General features: G+C 43.1%; 1 protein-coding gene and 1 long non-coding RNA gene across 2 annotated transcripts in view; one reads left to right on the top strand and one right to left on the bottom strand.

Annotated features, from left to right (window-relative positions):
- The window catches only part of PPP2R1B (protein phosphatase 2 scaffold subunit Abeta), a 127,071-nt gene that overhangs the window by 55,755 nt on the left and 54,623 nt on the right, over nt 1-16,693 (bottom strand). The window contains exon 4 of the mRNA XM_053690109.1: nt 7,832-8,064. Coding sequence (XP_053546084.1) covers nt 7,832-8,064 — 233 coding nt within the window. The remainder of the gene's footprint in view (nt 1-7,831; nt 8,065-16,693) is intronic.
- Nucleotides 11,342-16,693, top strand: part of LOC128638252 (uncharacterized) — a 33,810-nt gene continuing 28,458 nt past the window's right edge. Inside the window, exon 1 of the long non-coding RNA XR_008399077.1 lies at nt 11,342-11,397. This is a non-coding gene — a long non-coding RNA (uncharacterized LOC128638252). The remainder of the gene's footprint in view (nt 11,398-16,693) is intronic.

Below are 16,693 nucleotides of genomic sequence, written 5' to 3'. Positions count from 1 at the left end.
ACTAGTGTGTGTGTGTGTCGCTATAGTGTGCGAGTCTGTATCTAACTAGTGTGTGTGTGTGTCGCTATAGTGTGCGAGTCTGTATCTAACTAGTGTGTGTGTGTGTGTGTGTGTGTCGCTATAGTGTGCGAGTCTGTATCTAACTAGTGTGTGTGTGTGTCGCTATAGTGTGCGAGTCTGTATCTAACTAGTGTGTGTGTGTGTCGCTATAGTGTGCGAGTCTGTATCTACTAGTGTGTGTGTGTCGTAGTGTGGTGTCTGTATCTAAGTGTGTGTGTGTGTGTGTCTCTTTAGTGTGCGAGTCTGTATCTAACTAGTGTGTGTGTGTGTGTGTCGCTATAGTGTGCAAGTCTGTATCTAACTAGTGTGTGTGTGTGTGTCTATAGTGTGCGAGTCTGTATCTAACTAGTGTGTGTGTGTGTGTCGCTATAGTGTGCGAGTCTGTATCTAACTAGTGTGTGTGTGTGTGTCTATAAGTGTGCGAGTCTGTATCTAACTAGTGTTGTGTGTGTCGCTATAGTGTGCAGAGTCTGTATCTAACTAGGTGTGTGTGGTGGTGCCTCTATAGTGTGCGAGTCTGTATCTAACTAGTGTGTGTGTGTGTGTGTCGCTATAGTGTGCAAGTCTGTATCTAACTAGTGTGTGGGGTGTGGTCTCTATAGTGTGCGAGTCTGTATCTACTAGTGTGTGTGTGTCTCTATAGTGTGCGGAGTCTGTATCTAACTAGTGTGTGTGGTGTCGCATAGTGTGCGAGTCTGTAGTCTAACTAGGTGTGTGTGTGTGTGTCGCTATAGTGTGCGAGTCTGTATCTAACTAGTGTGTGTGTGGTGTGTGTGTCGCTATAGTGTGCGAGGTCTGTATCTAACTAGTGGTGTGTGTCTCTATAGTGTGGCAAGTCTGTATCTAACTAGTGTGTGTGTGTGTGTCGCTATAGTGTGCAAGTCTGTATCTAACTAGTGTGTGTGTCGCTATAGTGTGCAAGTCTGTATCTAACTAGTGTGTGTGTGTGTGTGTCTCTATAGTGTGCGAGTCTGTATCTAACTAGTGTGTGTGTGTGTGTCTCTATAGTGTGCGAGTCTGTATCTAACTAGTGTGTGTGTGTGTCGCTATAGTGTGCAAGTCTGTATCTAACTAGTGTGTGTGTGTCTCTATAGTGTGCGAGTCTGTATCTAACTAGTGTGTGTGTGTGTCTCTATAGTGTGCGAGTCTGTATCTAACTAGTGTGTGTGTGTGTGGCTATAGTGTGCAAGTCTGTATCTAACTAGTGTGTGTGTGTCTCTATAGTGTGCGAGTCTGTATCTAACTAGTGTGTGTGTGTCGCTATAGTGTGCGAGTCTGTATCTAACTAGTGTGTGTGTGTCTCTATAGTGTGCGAGTCTGTATCTAACTAGTGTGTGTGTGTGTCTCTATAGTGTGCGAGTCTGTATCTAACTAGTGTGTGTGTGTCTCTATAGTGTGCGAGTCTGTATCTAACTAGTGTGTGTGTGTGTCGCTATAGTGTGCGAGTCTGTATCTAACTAGTGTGTGTGTGTGTCGCTATAGTGTGCGAGTCTGTATCTAACTAGTGTGTGTGTGTGTCGCTATAGTGTGCGAGTCTGTATCTAACTAGTGTGTGTGTGTGTGTCTATAGTGTGCTAGTCTGTATCTAACTAGTGTGTGTGTGTGTCGCTATAGTGTGCAAGTCTGTATCTAACTAGTGTGTGTGTGTCGCTATAGTGTGCAAGTCTGTATCTAACTAGTGTGTGTGTGTGTGTCTCTATAGTGTGCGAGTCTGTATCTAACTAGTGTGTGTGTGTGTGTGTCTCTATAGTGTGCGAGTCTGTATCTAACTAGTGTGTGTGTGTGTGTGTCGCTATAGTGTGCAAGTCTGTATCTAACTAGTGTGTGTGTGTCTCTATAGTGTGCGAGTCTGTATCTAACTAGTGTGTGTGTGTGTCTCTATAGTGTGCGAGTCTGTATCTAACTAGTGTGTGTGTGTGTGGCTATAGTGTGCAAGTCTGTATCTAACTAGTGTGTGTGTGTGTGTCTCTATAGTGTGCGAGTCTGTATCTAACTAGTGTGTGTGTGTGTGTGTGTCGCTATAGTGTGCGAGTCTGTATCTAACTAGTGTGTGTGTCTCTATAGTGTGCGAGTCTGTATCTAGTGTGTGTGTGTGTGTGTGTGTGTGTCGCTATAGTGTGCGAGTCTGTATCTAACTAGTGTGTGTGTGTCGCTATAGTGTGAGAGTCTGTATCTAACTAGTGTGTGTGTGTCGCTATAGTGTGCGAGTCTGTATCTAACTAGTGTGTGTGTGTGTGTGTGTCGCTATAGTGTGCAAGTCTGTATCTAACTAGTGTGTGTGTCGCTATAGTGTGCGAGTCTGTATCTAACTAGTGTGTGTGTGTTTGTGTCACTATAGTGTGCAAGTCTGTATCTAACTAGTGTGTGTGTGTCTATAGTGTGCGAGTCTGTATCTAACTAGTGTGTGTGTGTGTGTGTCGCTATAGTGTGCGAGTCTGTATCTAACTAGTGTGTGTGTGTGTGTGTCTATAGTGTGCGAGTCTGTATCTAACTAGTGTGTGTGTGTGTGTCGCTATAGTGTGCAAGTCTGTATCTAACTAGTGTGTGTGTGTGTCGCTATAGTGTGCAAGTCTGTATCTAACTAGTGTGTGTGTGTGTCTATAGTGTGCGAGTCTGTATCTAACTAGTGTGTGTGTGTGTGTCGCTATAGTGTGCAAGTCTGTATCTAACTAGTGTGTGTGTGTCTCTATAGTGTGCGAGTCTGGATCTAACTAGTGTGTGTGTGTGTGAGTCTGTATCTAACTAGTGTGTGTGTGTGTCGCTATAGTGTGCGAGTCTGTATCTAACTAGTGTGTGTGTGTGTCTCTATAGTGTGCGAGTCTGTATCTAACTAGTGTGTGTGTGTGTGTCGCTATAGTGTGCGAGTCTGTATCTAACTAGTGTGTGTGTGTCGCTATAGTGTGCGAGTCTGTATCTAACTAGTGTGTGTGTGTCGCTATAGTGTGCGAGTCTGTATCTAACTAGTGTGTGTGTGTCGCTATAGTGTGCGAGTCAGTATCTAACTAGTGTGTGTGTGTGTGTCTCTATAGTGTGCGAGTCTGTATCTAACTAGTGTGTGTGTGTGTGTGTGTGTGTCTCTATAGTGTGCGAGTCTGTATCTAACTAGTGTGTGTGTGTGTGTCGCTATAGTGTGCAAGTCTGTATCTAACTAGTGTGTGTGTCGCTATAGTGTGCAAGTCTGTATCTAACTAGTGTGTGTGTGTGTGTCGCTATAGTGTGCAAGTCTGTATCTAACTAGTGTGTGTGTGTGTGTCTATAGTGTGCGAGTCTGTATCTAACTAGTGTGTGTGTGTGTGTGTGTGTGTGTCTCTATAGTGTGCGAGTCTGTATCTAACTAGTGTGTGTGTGTGTGTGTGTCTCTATAGTGTGCGAGTCTGTATCCAACTAGTGTGTGTGTGTGTCTCTATAGTGTGCGAGTCTGTATCTAACTAGTGTGTGTGTGTCTCTATAGTGTGCGAGTCTGTATCTAACTAGTGTGTGTGTGTGTGTGTGTGTGTGTCTCTATAGTGTGCAAGTCTGTATCTAACTAGTGTGTGTGTGTCTCTATAGTGTGCGAGTCTGTATCTAACTAGTGTGTGTGTGTGTGTGTGTGTGTGTGTGTGTGTGTGTGTGTGTGTGTGTGTGTGTGTCTCTATAGTGTGCAAGTCTGTATCTAACTAGTGTGTGTGTGTGTGTCGCTATAGTGTGCGAGTCTGTATCCAACTAGTGTGTGTGTGTGTCTCTATAGTGTGCGAGTCTGTATCTAACTAGTGTGTGTGTGTCTCTATAGTGTGCGAGTCTGTATCTAACTAGTGTGTGTGTGTGTGTGTGTGTGTGTGTGTGTCTCTATAGTGTGCGAGTCTGTATCTAACTAGTGTGTGTGTGTCTCTATAGTGTGCGAGTCTGTATCTAACTAGTGTGTGTGTGTGTCTCTATAGTGTGCGAGTCTGTATCTAACTAGTGTGTGTGTGTCTCTATAGTGTGCGAGTCTGTATCTAACTAGTGTGTGTGTGTCTCTATAGTGTGCGAGTCTGTATCTAACTAGTGTGTGTGTGTGTCGCTATAGTGTGCAAGTCTGTATCTAACTAGTGTGTGTCTCTATAGTGTGCGAGTCTGGATCTAACTAGTGTGTGTGTGTGTGAGTCTGTATCTAACTAGTGTGTGTGTGTGTCGCTATAGTGTGCGAGTCTGTATCTAACTAGTGTGTGTGTGTGTGTCTCTATAGTGTGCGAGTCTGTATCTAACTAGTGTGTGTGTGTGTGTCGCTATAGTGTGCGAGTCTGTATCTAACTAGTGTGTGTGTGTCGCTATAGTGTGCGAGTCTGTATCTAACTAGTGTGTGTGTGTGTCGCTATAGTGTGCGAGTCTGTATCTAACTAGTGTGTGTGTGTCGCTATAGTGTGCGAGTCAGTATCTAACTAGTGTGTGTGTGTGTGTGTCTCTATAGTGTGCGAGTCTGTATCTAACTAGTGTGTGTGTGTGTGTGTGTGTGTGTGTCTCTATAGTGTGCGAGTCTGTATCTAACTAGTGTGTGTGTGTGTGTCGCTATAGTGTGCAAGTCTGTATCTAACTAGTGTGTGTGTCGCTATAGTGTGCAAGTCTGTATCTAACTAGTGTGTGTGTGTGTGTGTCGCTATAGTGTGCAAGTCTGTATCTAACTAGTGTGTGTGTGTGTGTGTGTCTATAGTGTGCGAGTCTGTATCTAACTAGTGTGTGTGTGTGTGTGTGTGTGTGTCTATAGTGTGCGAGTCTGTATCTAACTAGTGTGTGTGTGTGTGTGTGTGTGTGTCTCTATAGTGTGCGAGTCTGTATCTAACTAGTGTGTGTGTGTGTGTGTGTGTCTCTATAGTGTGCGAGTCTGTATCCAACTAGTGTGTGTGTGTGTGAGTCTGTATCTAACTAGTGTGTGTGTGTCTCTATAGTGTGCGAGTCTGTATCTAACTAGTGTGTGTGTGTGTGTGTGTGTGTGTGTCTCTATAGTGTGCAAGTCTGTATCTAACTAGTGTGTGTGTGTCTCTATAGTGTGCGAGTCTGTATCTAACTAGTGTGTGTGTGTGTGTGTGTCTCTATAGTGTGCAAGTCTGTATCTAACTAGTGTGTGTGTGTGTGTCGCTATAGTGTGCGAGTCTGTATCTAACTAGTGTGTGTGTGTCTCTATAGTGTGCGAGTCTGTATCTAACTAGTGTGTGTGTGTGTGTCTCTATAGTGTGCGAGTCTGTATCTAACTAGTGTGTGTGTGTCTCTATAGTGTGCGAGTCTGTATCTAACTAGTGTGTGTGTGTGTCTCTATAGTGTGCGAGTCTGTATCTAACTAGTGTGTGTGTGTGTGTGTGTCTCTATAGTGTGCGAGTCTGTATCTAACTAGTGTGTGTGTGTGTCTATAGTGTGCGAGTCTGTATCTAACTAGAGTGTGTGTGTGTGTGTGTGTGTGTCTCTATAGTGTGCGAGTCTGTATCTAACTAGTGTGTGTGTGTGTGTCTCTATAGTGTGCGAGTCTGTATCTAACTAGTGTGTGTAACCTTTGTGGCATTGCTGGATAAACCTCAGCTCATGTGGCGTGGGACAACAACACAATAAGGCTGTCATGTCTAGGAATGGTTATGCAGTCTATGACAACTTAACTGTAAAACATCCTGGGGATTAGTAAATTTCAGACGTACAATTACTGCAGGTCTGCATGTATGTTACTAATGTCTGATAGGGCAAATAATTCTACAGAAAGACATCTTAAAAAGAGGAAATGGTTACTCTATGTATGTATAGCATCAGAGTAATGCCTTAGCTGTATCTGGGCATCAATCGATTTGATTCACCTGACATTATTAAGGGCCACCCTGGGGTAACAGCCATCTGCACAAACCTTCACATGCAACGGAGATGACCAGACATGATGGGTTTGTCAAAACAGGAGTCTAGAAAAATCTGTTCCTTTTAAAGCACAAATAATGTTTCAAATTTGGAAAATGTTATAAACTGATTGAATTCTCATATACACAATTTGGTACTTAATTTTCATAAACATTTGACTGTACATTAGTGAAAGTTTTAGCACAACATTATTCTACTGTAACACAGAAGTGCATATAAAGCCACACGTGATGCCACAGTAAGTGCACGAGAACCAGAGGCAACAGCACGTGTGTACAGTACAAATACAAAATGAGTGAAATATGCAGTATTTATTGCGTTAGCATATAGCGCATCAGCTGCGCATGGGCGCACAGAGCGCATTGGATCATCAGCTGCGCATGGGCGCACAGAGCGCATGGGATCATCAGCTGCGCATGGGCGCACAGAGCGCATGGGATCATCAGCTGCGCATGGGCGCACAGAGCGCATGGGAGCATCAGCTGCGCATGGGCGCACAGAGCGCATGGGAGCATCAGCTGCGCATGGGCGCACAGAGCGCATGGGAGCATCAGCTGCGCATGGGCGCACAGAGCGCATGGGAGCATCAGCTGCGCATGGGCGCACAGAGCGCATGGGAGCATCAGCTGCGCATGGGCGCACAGAGCGCATGGGAGCATCAGCTGCGCATGGGCGCACAGAGCGCATGGGAGCATCAGCTGCGCATGGGCGCACAGAGCGCATGGGAGCATCAGCTGCGCATGGGCGCACAGAGCCGTTACTGAACTCTAACCGTAAAAATGTAGACAATGTAAAAACACAGAAAACAAAACATTATGGCATCAGTGTCGTTCAGTTTGATCTGCTATATATCTATATCAGGTAAGAAGCTAATAAGTGACCAGTTGAGGACATTGCAAGATAAATACTAAACATGTCTGTAACATTACTAAAATATCTGTGTGGCACAAACTCATCTGGAAAATGTTTTTACTATTGTGGGCAATGCTATTTAACAGCATTGCCCACATGAACAGTTAACCACAAATTATATTCCCAGAGGCAGACCTTTTTTCACTTTCTGCAATGAGATTTTTTTTAATGGAAATTTTTTCTGCAGGTCATATTTAAATAAAATTCAATTTTAAATTAGGCAGTTACACTAAGGCACCAGTTCAGTTGCAATGTTTTGATTAACTGAAGAATAAAGCAATTGTAAAACGTTTATAATATATTGCAGCAGTTGAAAATTGGATTGCAAGTTAGCTGCAGACAAAAAAAATTTTGTAAAATGTCTCTTGAATAAATTTCCTTTTGTCTTGATTTAACATAGAAATGTAGTAATAAAAAAGGTGCATTGCTCATAAGAATGTCATTCAGAAAACACAGCTCTGTAGACTGCATATTTGACTTTTCACTTCAAACAGCACTTTGCTGTGGATGCGCTGTGTTAAGGAAGACTTACAGTGCTGCCAAAGCAAAGCGCTTTTTGAAGAGAAAAGCCTTATGTGGAGCAGCGCTGCAAAGTTAAAGCAGTAACATTTCCTGCACGTCATGTTCTTTCTGCAGACATGCGGCATTTTCTGCGATGACATCTCAGATCACTGCATGTTCTGCCTTGGGGATTATATTAAACCCAAACTGAGAGCGGGGCCCCAGAAGGGTACCTCCCATGATATCCATAAGTCTGTAGATGCAAAACCATACAGGCTGCCCCAGACCTACACACAGAGGGCTGGATATTATCCAGTGCATGACAAGCTTTAGTTGTAATCTGGGTGAAATGCATTAAAATAAAATGTGTTCCACCGTTTGATCAGCAAAACATTTCAAATGTAATTCTGTGGTCCTGCAAGAAAGTGTTTTCTAGATTTACCGTCCCCTTTAGTATTATTCTAACAGCATTTAAGAAAAAGTGATAAAACAAAACAAACAAGCAACTTACTGTCGTATCTCAGCCTTGACCGTACTGGACACTCTGGGGTAGCAAACACTGAAGAGACCACATGCTGACGTGCGGGATGTAAACCAGTCCCCGCTGGCCAGTCGCTTTACCAGAGGCACAAAGTGAGCTTCAAGGTCAACTGGTGAATGTTCGTGAGAGATCTTCCTCAGCGATTCTACGGCCTTGTCTCGGACCACTGTCTCTTCCACGGTTGCCAAGCTCTCCAGAGGTGGCTGTAGGAAAGAACATATGAAAAGATCTATGCCCTGTTTTCTTTGCCAGTGGAACTTGTACCCCATGGGGTATTTATTGGCATGCTTAGCCACCCAACACTAAAATAATCTGCTGTGATGCAGATAGTTACGGAACACTCCCATGCACACACTAATTTACAGGAAAGGTGTACCAGGTCAGCACAGCATATATATGTTAGCAATTAACATGTCAACTAAACAGGTCACAGAGAAACATGCCAAGAAATGGCAAAACTACAAACGTATCTGTTTGTAATGCAACATATAAACAGTCTGAAGCATTATACAAGGATACAATAAAGAAGAGGGTACAGAGACTAGGGCAGAGCAATTGCATGGCCTGACTCCCTACAAAAGTTTTACAATCTGGTCATCTGGTATAATATGCTGGGCTCAATGAGCGGACTGCCTAGTAGAAAATGCTGGGCTCAATGAGCGGACTGCCTAGTAGAATATGCTGGGCTCAATGAGCGGACTGCCTAGTAGAAAATGCTGGGCTCAATGAGCGGACTGCCTAGTAGAAAATGCTGGGCTCAATGAGCGGACTGCCTAGTAGAAAATGCTGGGCTCAATGAGCGGACTGCCTAGTAGAAAATGCTGGGCTCAATGAGCGGACTGCCTAGTAGAAAATGCTGGGCTCAATGAGCGGACTGCCTAGTAGAATATGCTGGGCTCAATGAGCGGACTGCCTAGTAGAATATGCTGGGCTCAATGAGCGGACTGCCTAGTAGAATATGCTGGGCTCAATGAGCGGACTGCCTAGTAGAAAATGCTGGGCTCAATGAGCGGACTGCCTAGTAGAAAATGCTGGGCTCAATGAGCGGACTGCCTAGTAGAAAATGCTGGGCTCAATGAGCGGACTGCCTAGTAGAATATGCTGGGCTCAATGAGCGGACTGCCTAGTAGAATATGCTGGGCTCAATGAGCGGACTGCCTAGTAGAATATGCTGGGCTCAATGAGCGGACTGCCTAGTAGAATATGCTGGGCTCAATGAGCGGACTGCCTAGTAGAATATGCTGGGCTCAATGAGCGGACTGCCTAGTAGAATATGCTGGGCTCAATGAGCGGACTGCCTAGTAGAATATGCTGGGCTCAATGAGCGGACTGCCTAGTAGAATATGCTGGGCTCAATGAGCGGACTGCCTAGTAGAATATGCTGGGCTAAGTGACCAGACTGACAGAATATATTGGGCAAAGTGACCAGACTGACTAGTAGAATATATTGGGCTAAGTGACCAGACTGACTAGTAGAATATATTGGGCTAAGTGACCAGACTGACTAGTAGAATATATTGGGCTAAGTGACCAGACTAACTAGTAGAATATATTGGGCTAAGTGACCAGACTGACTAGTAGAATATATTGGGCTAAGTGACCAGACTGACTAGTAGAATATATTGGGCAAAGTGACCAGACTGACTAGTAGAATATATTGGGCAAAGTGACCAGACTGACTAGTAGAATATATTGGGCAAAGTGACCAGACTGACTAGTAGAATATATTGGGCAAAGTGACCAGACTGACTAGTAGAATATATTGGGCAAAGTGACCAGACTGACTAGTAGAATATATTGGGCTAAGTGACCAGACTGACTAGTAGAATATATTGGGCTAAGTGACCAGACTGACTAGTAGAATATATTGGGCTAAGTGACCAGACTGACTAGTAGAATATATTGGGCTAAGTGACCAGACTGACTAGTAGAATATATTGGGCAAAGTGACCAGACTGACTAGTAGAATATATTGGGCAAAGTGACCAGACTGACTAGTAGAATATATTGGGCAAAGTGACCAGACTGACTAGTAGAATATATTGGGCAAAGTGACCAGACTGACTAGTAGAATATATTGGGCAAAGTGACCAGACTGACTAGTAGAATATATTGGGCAAAGTGACCAGACTGACTAGTAGAATATATTGGGCTAAATGGCCAGACTGACTAGTAGAATATATTGGGCTAAGTGACCAGACTGACTAGTAGAATATATTGGGCTAAATGACCGGACTGACTAGTATTGTTACGTAAAGCTAATTTAGTGCCATGCCTGAGTGTAGGATGGTAGGGTATCCTGTTGTGGGGTTGAGAGGATTTTATAAATAAAGGGATATAGAATGTTTTGGTGGTTCGTTAGTGCTACATAATTCAAAAGGTGTTCTAGGAAGCATTATGTTTAGTTTGTTGTAGCAACGTGCTAAGAAATGTGATAGTTGGTGATAATGTAACCAGTGTTCAAAAAACCCACTTCCGAGGTCTTGGATTTGCTCCATGGGCAATATCCTAGAGGAATCTGTTAAGATATACACAGGAAGTAGTTTATATTTGTGACATTGAAATGTGTGCAACAAATCCCTGCAGGAAAGTCATGGTTGTTCAGGAACGGAGTTAGCGGTGAGGTTTCTTGTTCTCTGTGGTGTGCACAAAATACGTTTTTCCTTTCATTTTTTGTATATATATATATATATATATATATATATATATATATATATATATATATATATATATATATATATATATATATATATATATATATATATATATATATATATATATATATATATATATATATATATATATATATATATATATATATATAAACTTAAGAAAACTAGCTTTACTGTAACAAGCTAAGCGCAGAGGTCTCTCTCTAAACAGATCTGTAGCCAGATGCAAATGAGCTTGTAAACTTTGAACAATCACTGCAGCATATAGAAGGACCAGGTAATCTGCAGCAAACCTAACTATGCAGGGTGCTCTCAGAAGTTAAAGCAGTGAGATTTGTTAACTTGCCAAGAACAATTGGATGCATTTTCTAGTTTGCAGATTATTGGACCTTTAGAGCAATTTTCTTCAGATGTGCACAAAGTGTGAGTAGCGACTGATAAACCCTCAGGCTCAAACTTATTATGTGTATAGTTACATGACCACCTGGTGCTGCTCCATTAGCCTGAACAAAACAGGCAGCATCTGCTATCAACCTACAGAAGTTCGTTTTAACCGAGTTGGTGACGTTGATAAAAATATTTAAGTGCTGCCAAATCGAACACACGTTTGGGACAGAAGCCAACAGCACACGGCCCCCCAGATGGTACCTAATGTCTCAATACCCACAGCGCTTGCGAGCCGCTCATTCCAGAAGGCGGAAAGAGCTCAGAAGAGATCTAAGACTTTGGCAGCTTTACTTGCTGACGCACGCAGCAGATTGGCAGGGAAGAGAGGAGCCAGATGCAGCTTTGTAGCTGAAGCCAGCACAGGACAAAGAGGGACAAGGCTTCAGTCTGATACTGCTTCAACAAACTAAAAATAAGGTGATGCAGAAAGTTACCCCAATTGCTCTAAAAGACAGCAAGTAAACAATGTATTTGTCTCCTAAACGTGAAGGTTACACAGACTGAATGGACCACTAATGTAAAGTGTACGGTGCATACTGTCAGACAGTGCTGATACTGCATGCGAGTTTATACATGTGTGTAGTGTACGGTGCATACTGTCAGACAGTGCTGATACTGCATGCGAGTTTATACATGTGTGTAGTGTACGGTGCATACTGTCAGAGAGTGCTGATACTGCATGCGAGTTTATATGTGTGTGTGTGTGTGTGTGTGTGTAGTGTACGGTGCATACTGTCAGACAGTGCTGATACTGCATGTGAGTTTATACGTGTGTGTAGTGTACGGTGCATACCGTCAGAGAGAACTGATACTGCATGCGAGTTTATACATGTGTGTAGTGTACGGTGCATACTGTCAGAGAGTGCTGATACTGCATGCGAGTTTATATGTGTGTGTGTAGTGTACGGTGCATACTGTCAGACAGTGCTGATACTGCATGCGAGTTTATATGTGTGTGTAGTGTACGGTGCATACTGTCAGAGAGTGCTGATACTGCATGCGAGTTTATACATGTGTGTAGTGTACGGTGCATACTGTCAGAGAGTGCTGATACTGCATGCGAGTTTATACGTGTGTAGTGTACGGTGCATACTGTCAGAGAGTGCTGATACTGCATGCGAGTTTATACGTGTGTGTAGTGTACGGTGCATACTGTCAGAGAGTGCTGATACTGCATGCGAGTTTATATGTGTGTGTGTGTGTGTAGTGTACGGTGCATACTGTCAGAGAGTGCTGATACTGCATGCAAGTTTATGTGTGTGTAGTGTACGGTGCATACTGTCAGAAAGTGCTGATACTGCATGCGAGTTTATATGTGTGTGTGTAGTGTACGGTGCATACTGTCAGAGAGTGCTGATACTGCATGCGAGTTTATATGTGTGTGTGTAGTGTACGGTGCATACTGTCAGAGAGTGCTGATACTGCATGCGAGTTTATATGTGTGTGTGTGTAGTGTACGGTGCATACTGTCAGAGAGTGCTGATACTGCATGCGAGTTTATATGTGTGTGTGTAGTGTACGGTGCATACTGTCAGACAGTGCTGATACTGCATGCGAGTTTATAAGTGTGTGTGTAGTGTAAGGTGCATACTGTCAGAGAGTGCTGATACTGCATGCGAGTTTATACATGTGTGTGTAGTGTAAGGTGCATACTGTCAGAGAGTGCTGATACTGCATGCGAGTTTATACGTGTGTGTAGTGTACGGTGTATACTGTCAGACAGTGCTGATACTGCATGCAAGTTTATACGTGTGTGTAGTGTACGGTGTATACTGTCAGACAGTGCTGATACTGCATGCGAGTTTATACGTGTGTGTGTGTGTGTGTGTGTGTGTGTGTGTGTGTGTGTGTGTGTAGCGTGTGTGTAGTATACGGTTAATGCTAATAAAGTGCATACTGTCAGACAGTGGTTATGTAGTTACAAGCTAGGGGTAATAAAGTAAGAGGTGCTACATAACATTTAAAAATATTCAACCGTAAAACCAAATATAATTCTGCTTAAAATGTTTAATTTTACCTGACATTTCTCTGATAGTTGGAGACTATTCTCAACACCTCACCCCAGGTTCGCTGCCTTGGGGTCACACTAGACTCAAAGCTCACATTCAACCCACATATAAAAGCGCTTACCAAATCCTGCCGTTCACACCTACGCAACATTTCCAGAATTCATCCCTTCCTTACTCAAAAAACTACAAAAATACTTATTCATTCCATCATTTTGTCACGCATGGATTACTGCAACCTACTCCTAAATGACCTTCCAAAAACACTGCCTCTCCTCCCTCCAATCTATCATGAATGCTTCTGCTAGACTCTTCCACCTAGGTCGCCGATCTACATCAGCTGCTCTGCCAGTCTTTACACTGGCTCCCCATACACTCCAGAATACAGTGTAAAGTATTAACCCTAACTAACAAAGCACCAAACAGTCTAACTCCCAACTATATTTCCTCTCATCATGAAATATTCCCCATCCCGTCCTCTTCTATCAACCTCTGACCTACGTCTCTACACTCCTGTTATCTCTACGTCCCATTCCCGTCTCCAAGACTTTGCACATGCTGCTCCTGTCCGCTGGAACTCTCTATCCCGCTCCATAAGACTGTCTCCAACCTTGTATAGCTTCAGACGCTCCTTGAAAACTCATCTATTCAGAGAGGCTTACCCTCACTCCTCTACCTCTCATCCTAACCAAACTAAAACATGAACTGCCTGACTCACTGCTGCAACTAGAACTGATGTGACAAGCTACCCCAACCTTATGTCTCTGCACCCTAAACCTGTAGACTGTGAGCTCTCCGGAGCAGGGCCCTCTTCCTCCTGTACCAGATTTGTTTAGTTTTATGTTTTGTATTTTTATCAAAAATGTTGTCATTGTATACCCCTATCGTTGTACCCAGCGCTACGGAATTTGGTGGCGCTATACAAATAAATGATAATAATAATGAAAGTTTGGGGTCATTTTGCGCACTTTTCCATGTTGTGTCACTAGTTACACACAGACGCTGCAGTATTACATGCAGATGTGACACAATATAAGGTAATGCTGTTGTCCCTGCACAGAGCTGATCAGTGTCACTAGTTACAGATGCTGCAGTATTACATGCAGATGTGACACAATATAATGCTGTTGTCCCTGTACAGAGCTGATCAGTGTCACTAGTTACAGATGCTGCAGTATTACATGCAGATGTGACACAATATAATGTAATGCTGTTGTCCCTGCACAGAGCTGATTAGTGTCACTAGTTACAGCCGCTGCAGTATTACATGCAGATGTGACACAATATAATGCTGTTGTCCCTGTACAGAGCTGATCAGTGTCACTAGTTACAGAAGCTGCAGTATTACATGCAGATGTGACACAATATGCTGTTGTCCCTGCACAGAGCTGATCAGTGTCACTAGTTACAGATGCTGCAGTATTACATGCAGATGTGACACAATATAATGTAATGCTGTTGTCCCTGCACAGAGCTGATCAGTGTCACTAGTTACAGATGCTGCAGTATTACATGCAGATGTGACACAATATAATGTAATGCTGTTGTCCCTGCACAGAGCTGATCAGTGTCACTAGTTACAGATGCTGCAGTATTACATGCAGATGTGACACAATATAATGTAATGCTGTTGTCCCTGCACAGAGCTGATCAGTGTCACTAGTTACAGATGCTGCAGTATTACATGCAGATGTGACACAATATAATGCTGTTGTCCCTGCACAGAGCTGATCAGTGTCACTAGTTACAGACGCTGCAGTATTACATGCAGATGTGACACAATATAATGCTGTTGTCCCTGCACAGAGCTGATCAGTGTCACTAGTTACAGACGCTGCAGTATTACATGCAGATGTGACACAATATAATGCTGTTGTCCCTGTACAGAGCTGATCAGTGTCACTAGTTACAGACGCTGCAGTATTACATGCAGATGTGACACAATATAATGTAATGCTGTTGTCCCTGTACAAAGATGATCAATGTCACTAGTTACAGATGCTGCAGTATTACATGCAGATGTGACACAATATAATGTAATGCTGTTGTCCCTGTACAAAGATGATCAATGTCACTAGTTACAGATGCTGCAGTATTACATGCAGATGTGACACAATATAATGTAATGCTGTTGTCCCTGCACAGAGCTGATCAGTGTCACTAGTTACAGATGCTGCAGTATTACATGCAGATGTGACACTAATGTAATGCTGTTGTCCCTGCACAGAGATGATCAGTGTCACTAGTTACAGATGCTGCAGTATTACATGCAGATGTGACACAATATAATGTAATGCTGTTGTCCCTGTACAGAGCTGATCAGTGTCACTAGTTACAGCCGCTGCAGTATTACATGCAGATGTGACACAATATAATGTAATGCTGTTGTCCCTGCACAGAGCTGATCAGTGTCACTAGTTACAGATGCTGCAGTATTACGTGCAGATGTGACAATATAATGTAATGCTGTTGTCCCTGCACAGAGCTGATCAGTGTCACTAGTTACAGACGCTGCAGTATTACATGCAGATGTGACACAATATAATGTAATGCTGTTGTCCCTGCACAGAGCTGATCAGTGTCACTAGTTACAGATGCTGCAGTATTACGTGCAGATGTGACAATATAATGTAATGCTGTTGTCCCTGCACAGAGATGATCAGTGTCACTAGTTAGACGCTGCAGTATTACATGCAGATGTGACACAATATAATGTAATGCTGTTGTCCCTGCACAGACCTGATCAGTGTCACTAGTTACAGATGCTGCAGTATTACATGCAGATGTGACAATATAATGTAATGCTGTTGTCCCTGCACAGAGATGATCAGTGTCACTAGTTACAGCCGCTGCAGTATTACATGCAGATGTGACAATATAATGCTGTTGTCCCTGCACAGAGCTGATCAGTGTCACTAGTTACAGATGCTGCAGTATTACATGCAGATGTGACACAATATAATGTAATGCTGTTGTCCCTGCACAGAGCTGATCAGTGTCACTAGTTACAGATGCTGTAGTATTACATGCAGATGTGACACAATATAATGTAATGCTGTTGTCCCTGCACAGAGCTGATTAGTGTCACTAGTTACAGACGCTGCAGTATTACATGCAGATGTGACAATATAATGTAATGCTGTTGTCCCTGCACAGAGCTGATCAGTGTCACTAGTTACAGATGCTGCAGTATTACATGCAGATGTGACACAATATAATGTAATGCTGTTGTCCCTGCACAGAGCTGATCAGTGTCACTAGTTACAGATGCTGCAGTATTACATGCAGATGTGACACAATATAATGCTGTTGTCCCTGCACAGAGCTGATCAGTGTCACTAGTTACAGATGCTGCAGTATTACATGCAGATGTGACAATATAATGTAATGCTGTTGTCCCTGCACAGAGCTGATCAGTGTCACTAGTTACAGACGCTGCAGTATTACATGCAGATGTGACACAATATAATGTAATGCTGTTGTCCCTGCACAGAGCTGATCAGTGTCACTAGTTACAGATGCTGTAGTATTACATGCAGATGTGACACAATATAATGTAATGCTGTTGTCCCTGCACAGAGCTGATTAGTGTCACTAGTTACAGACGCTGCAGTATTACATGCAGATGTGACAATATAATGTAATGCTGTTGTCCCTGCACAGAGCTGATCAGTGTCACTAGTTACAGATGCTGCAGTATTACATGC

This window comes from Bombina bombina, chromosome 8 (assembly GCF_027579735.1).
Source record: "Bombina bombina isolate aBomBom1 chromosome 8, aBomBom1.pri, whole genome shotgun sequence".
In the NCBI taxonomy this organism is placed as follows: domain Eukaryota; kingdom Metazoa; phylum Chordata; class Amphibia; order Anura; family Bombinatoridae; genus Bombina; species Bombina bombina.
This window is presented reverse-complemented; position numbering and strand designations above follow the sequence as displayed.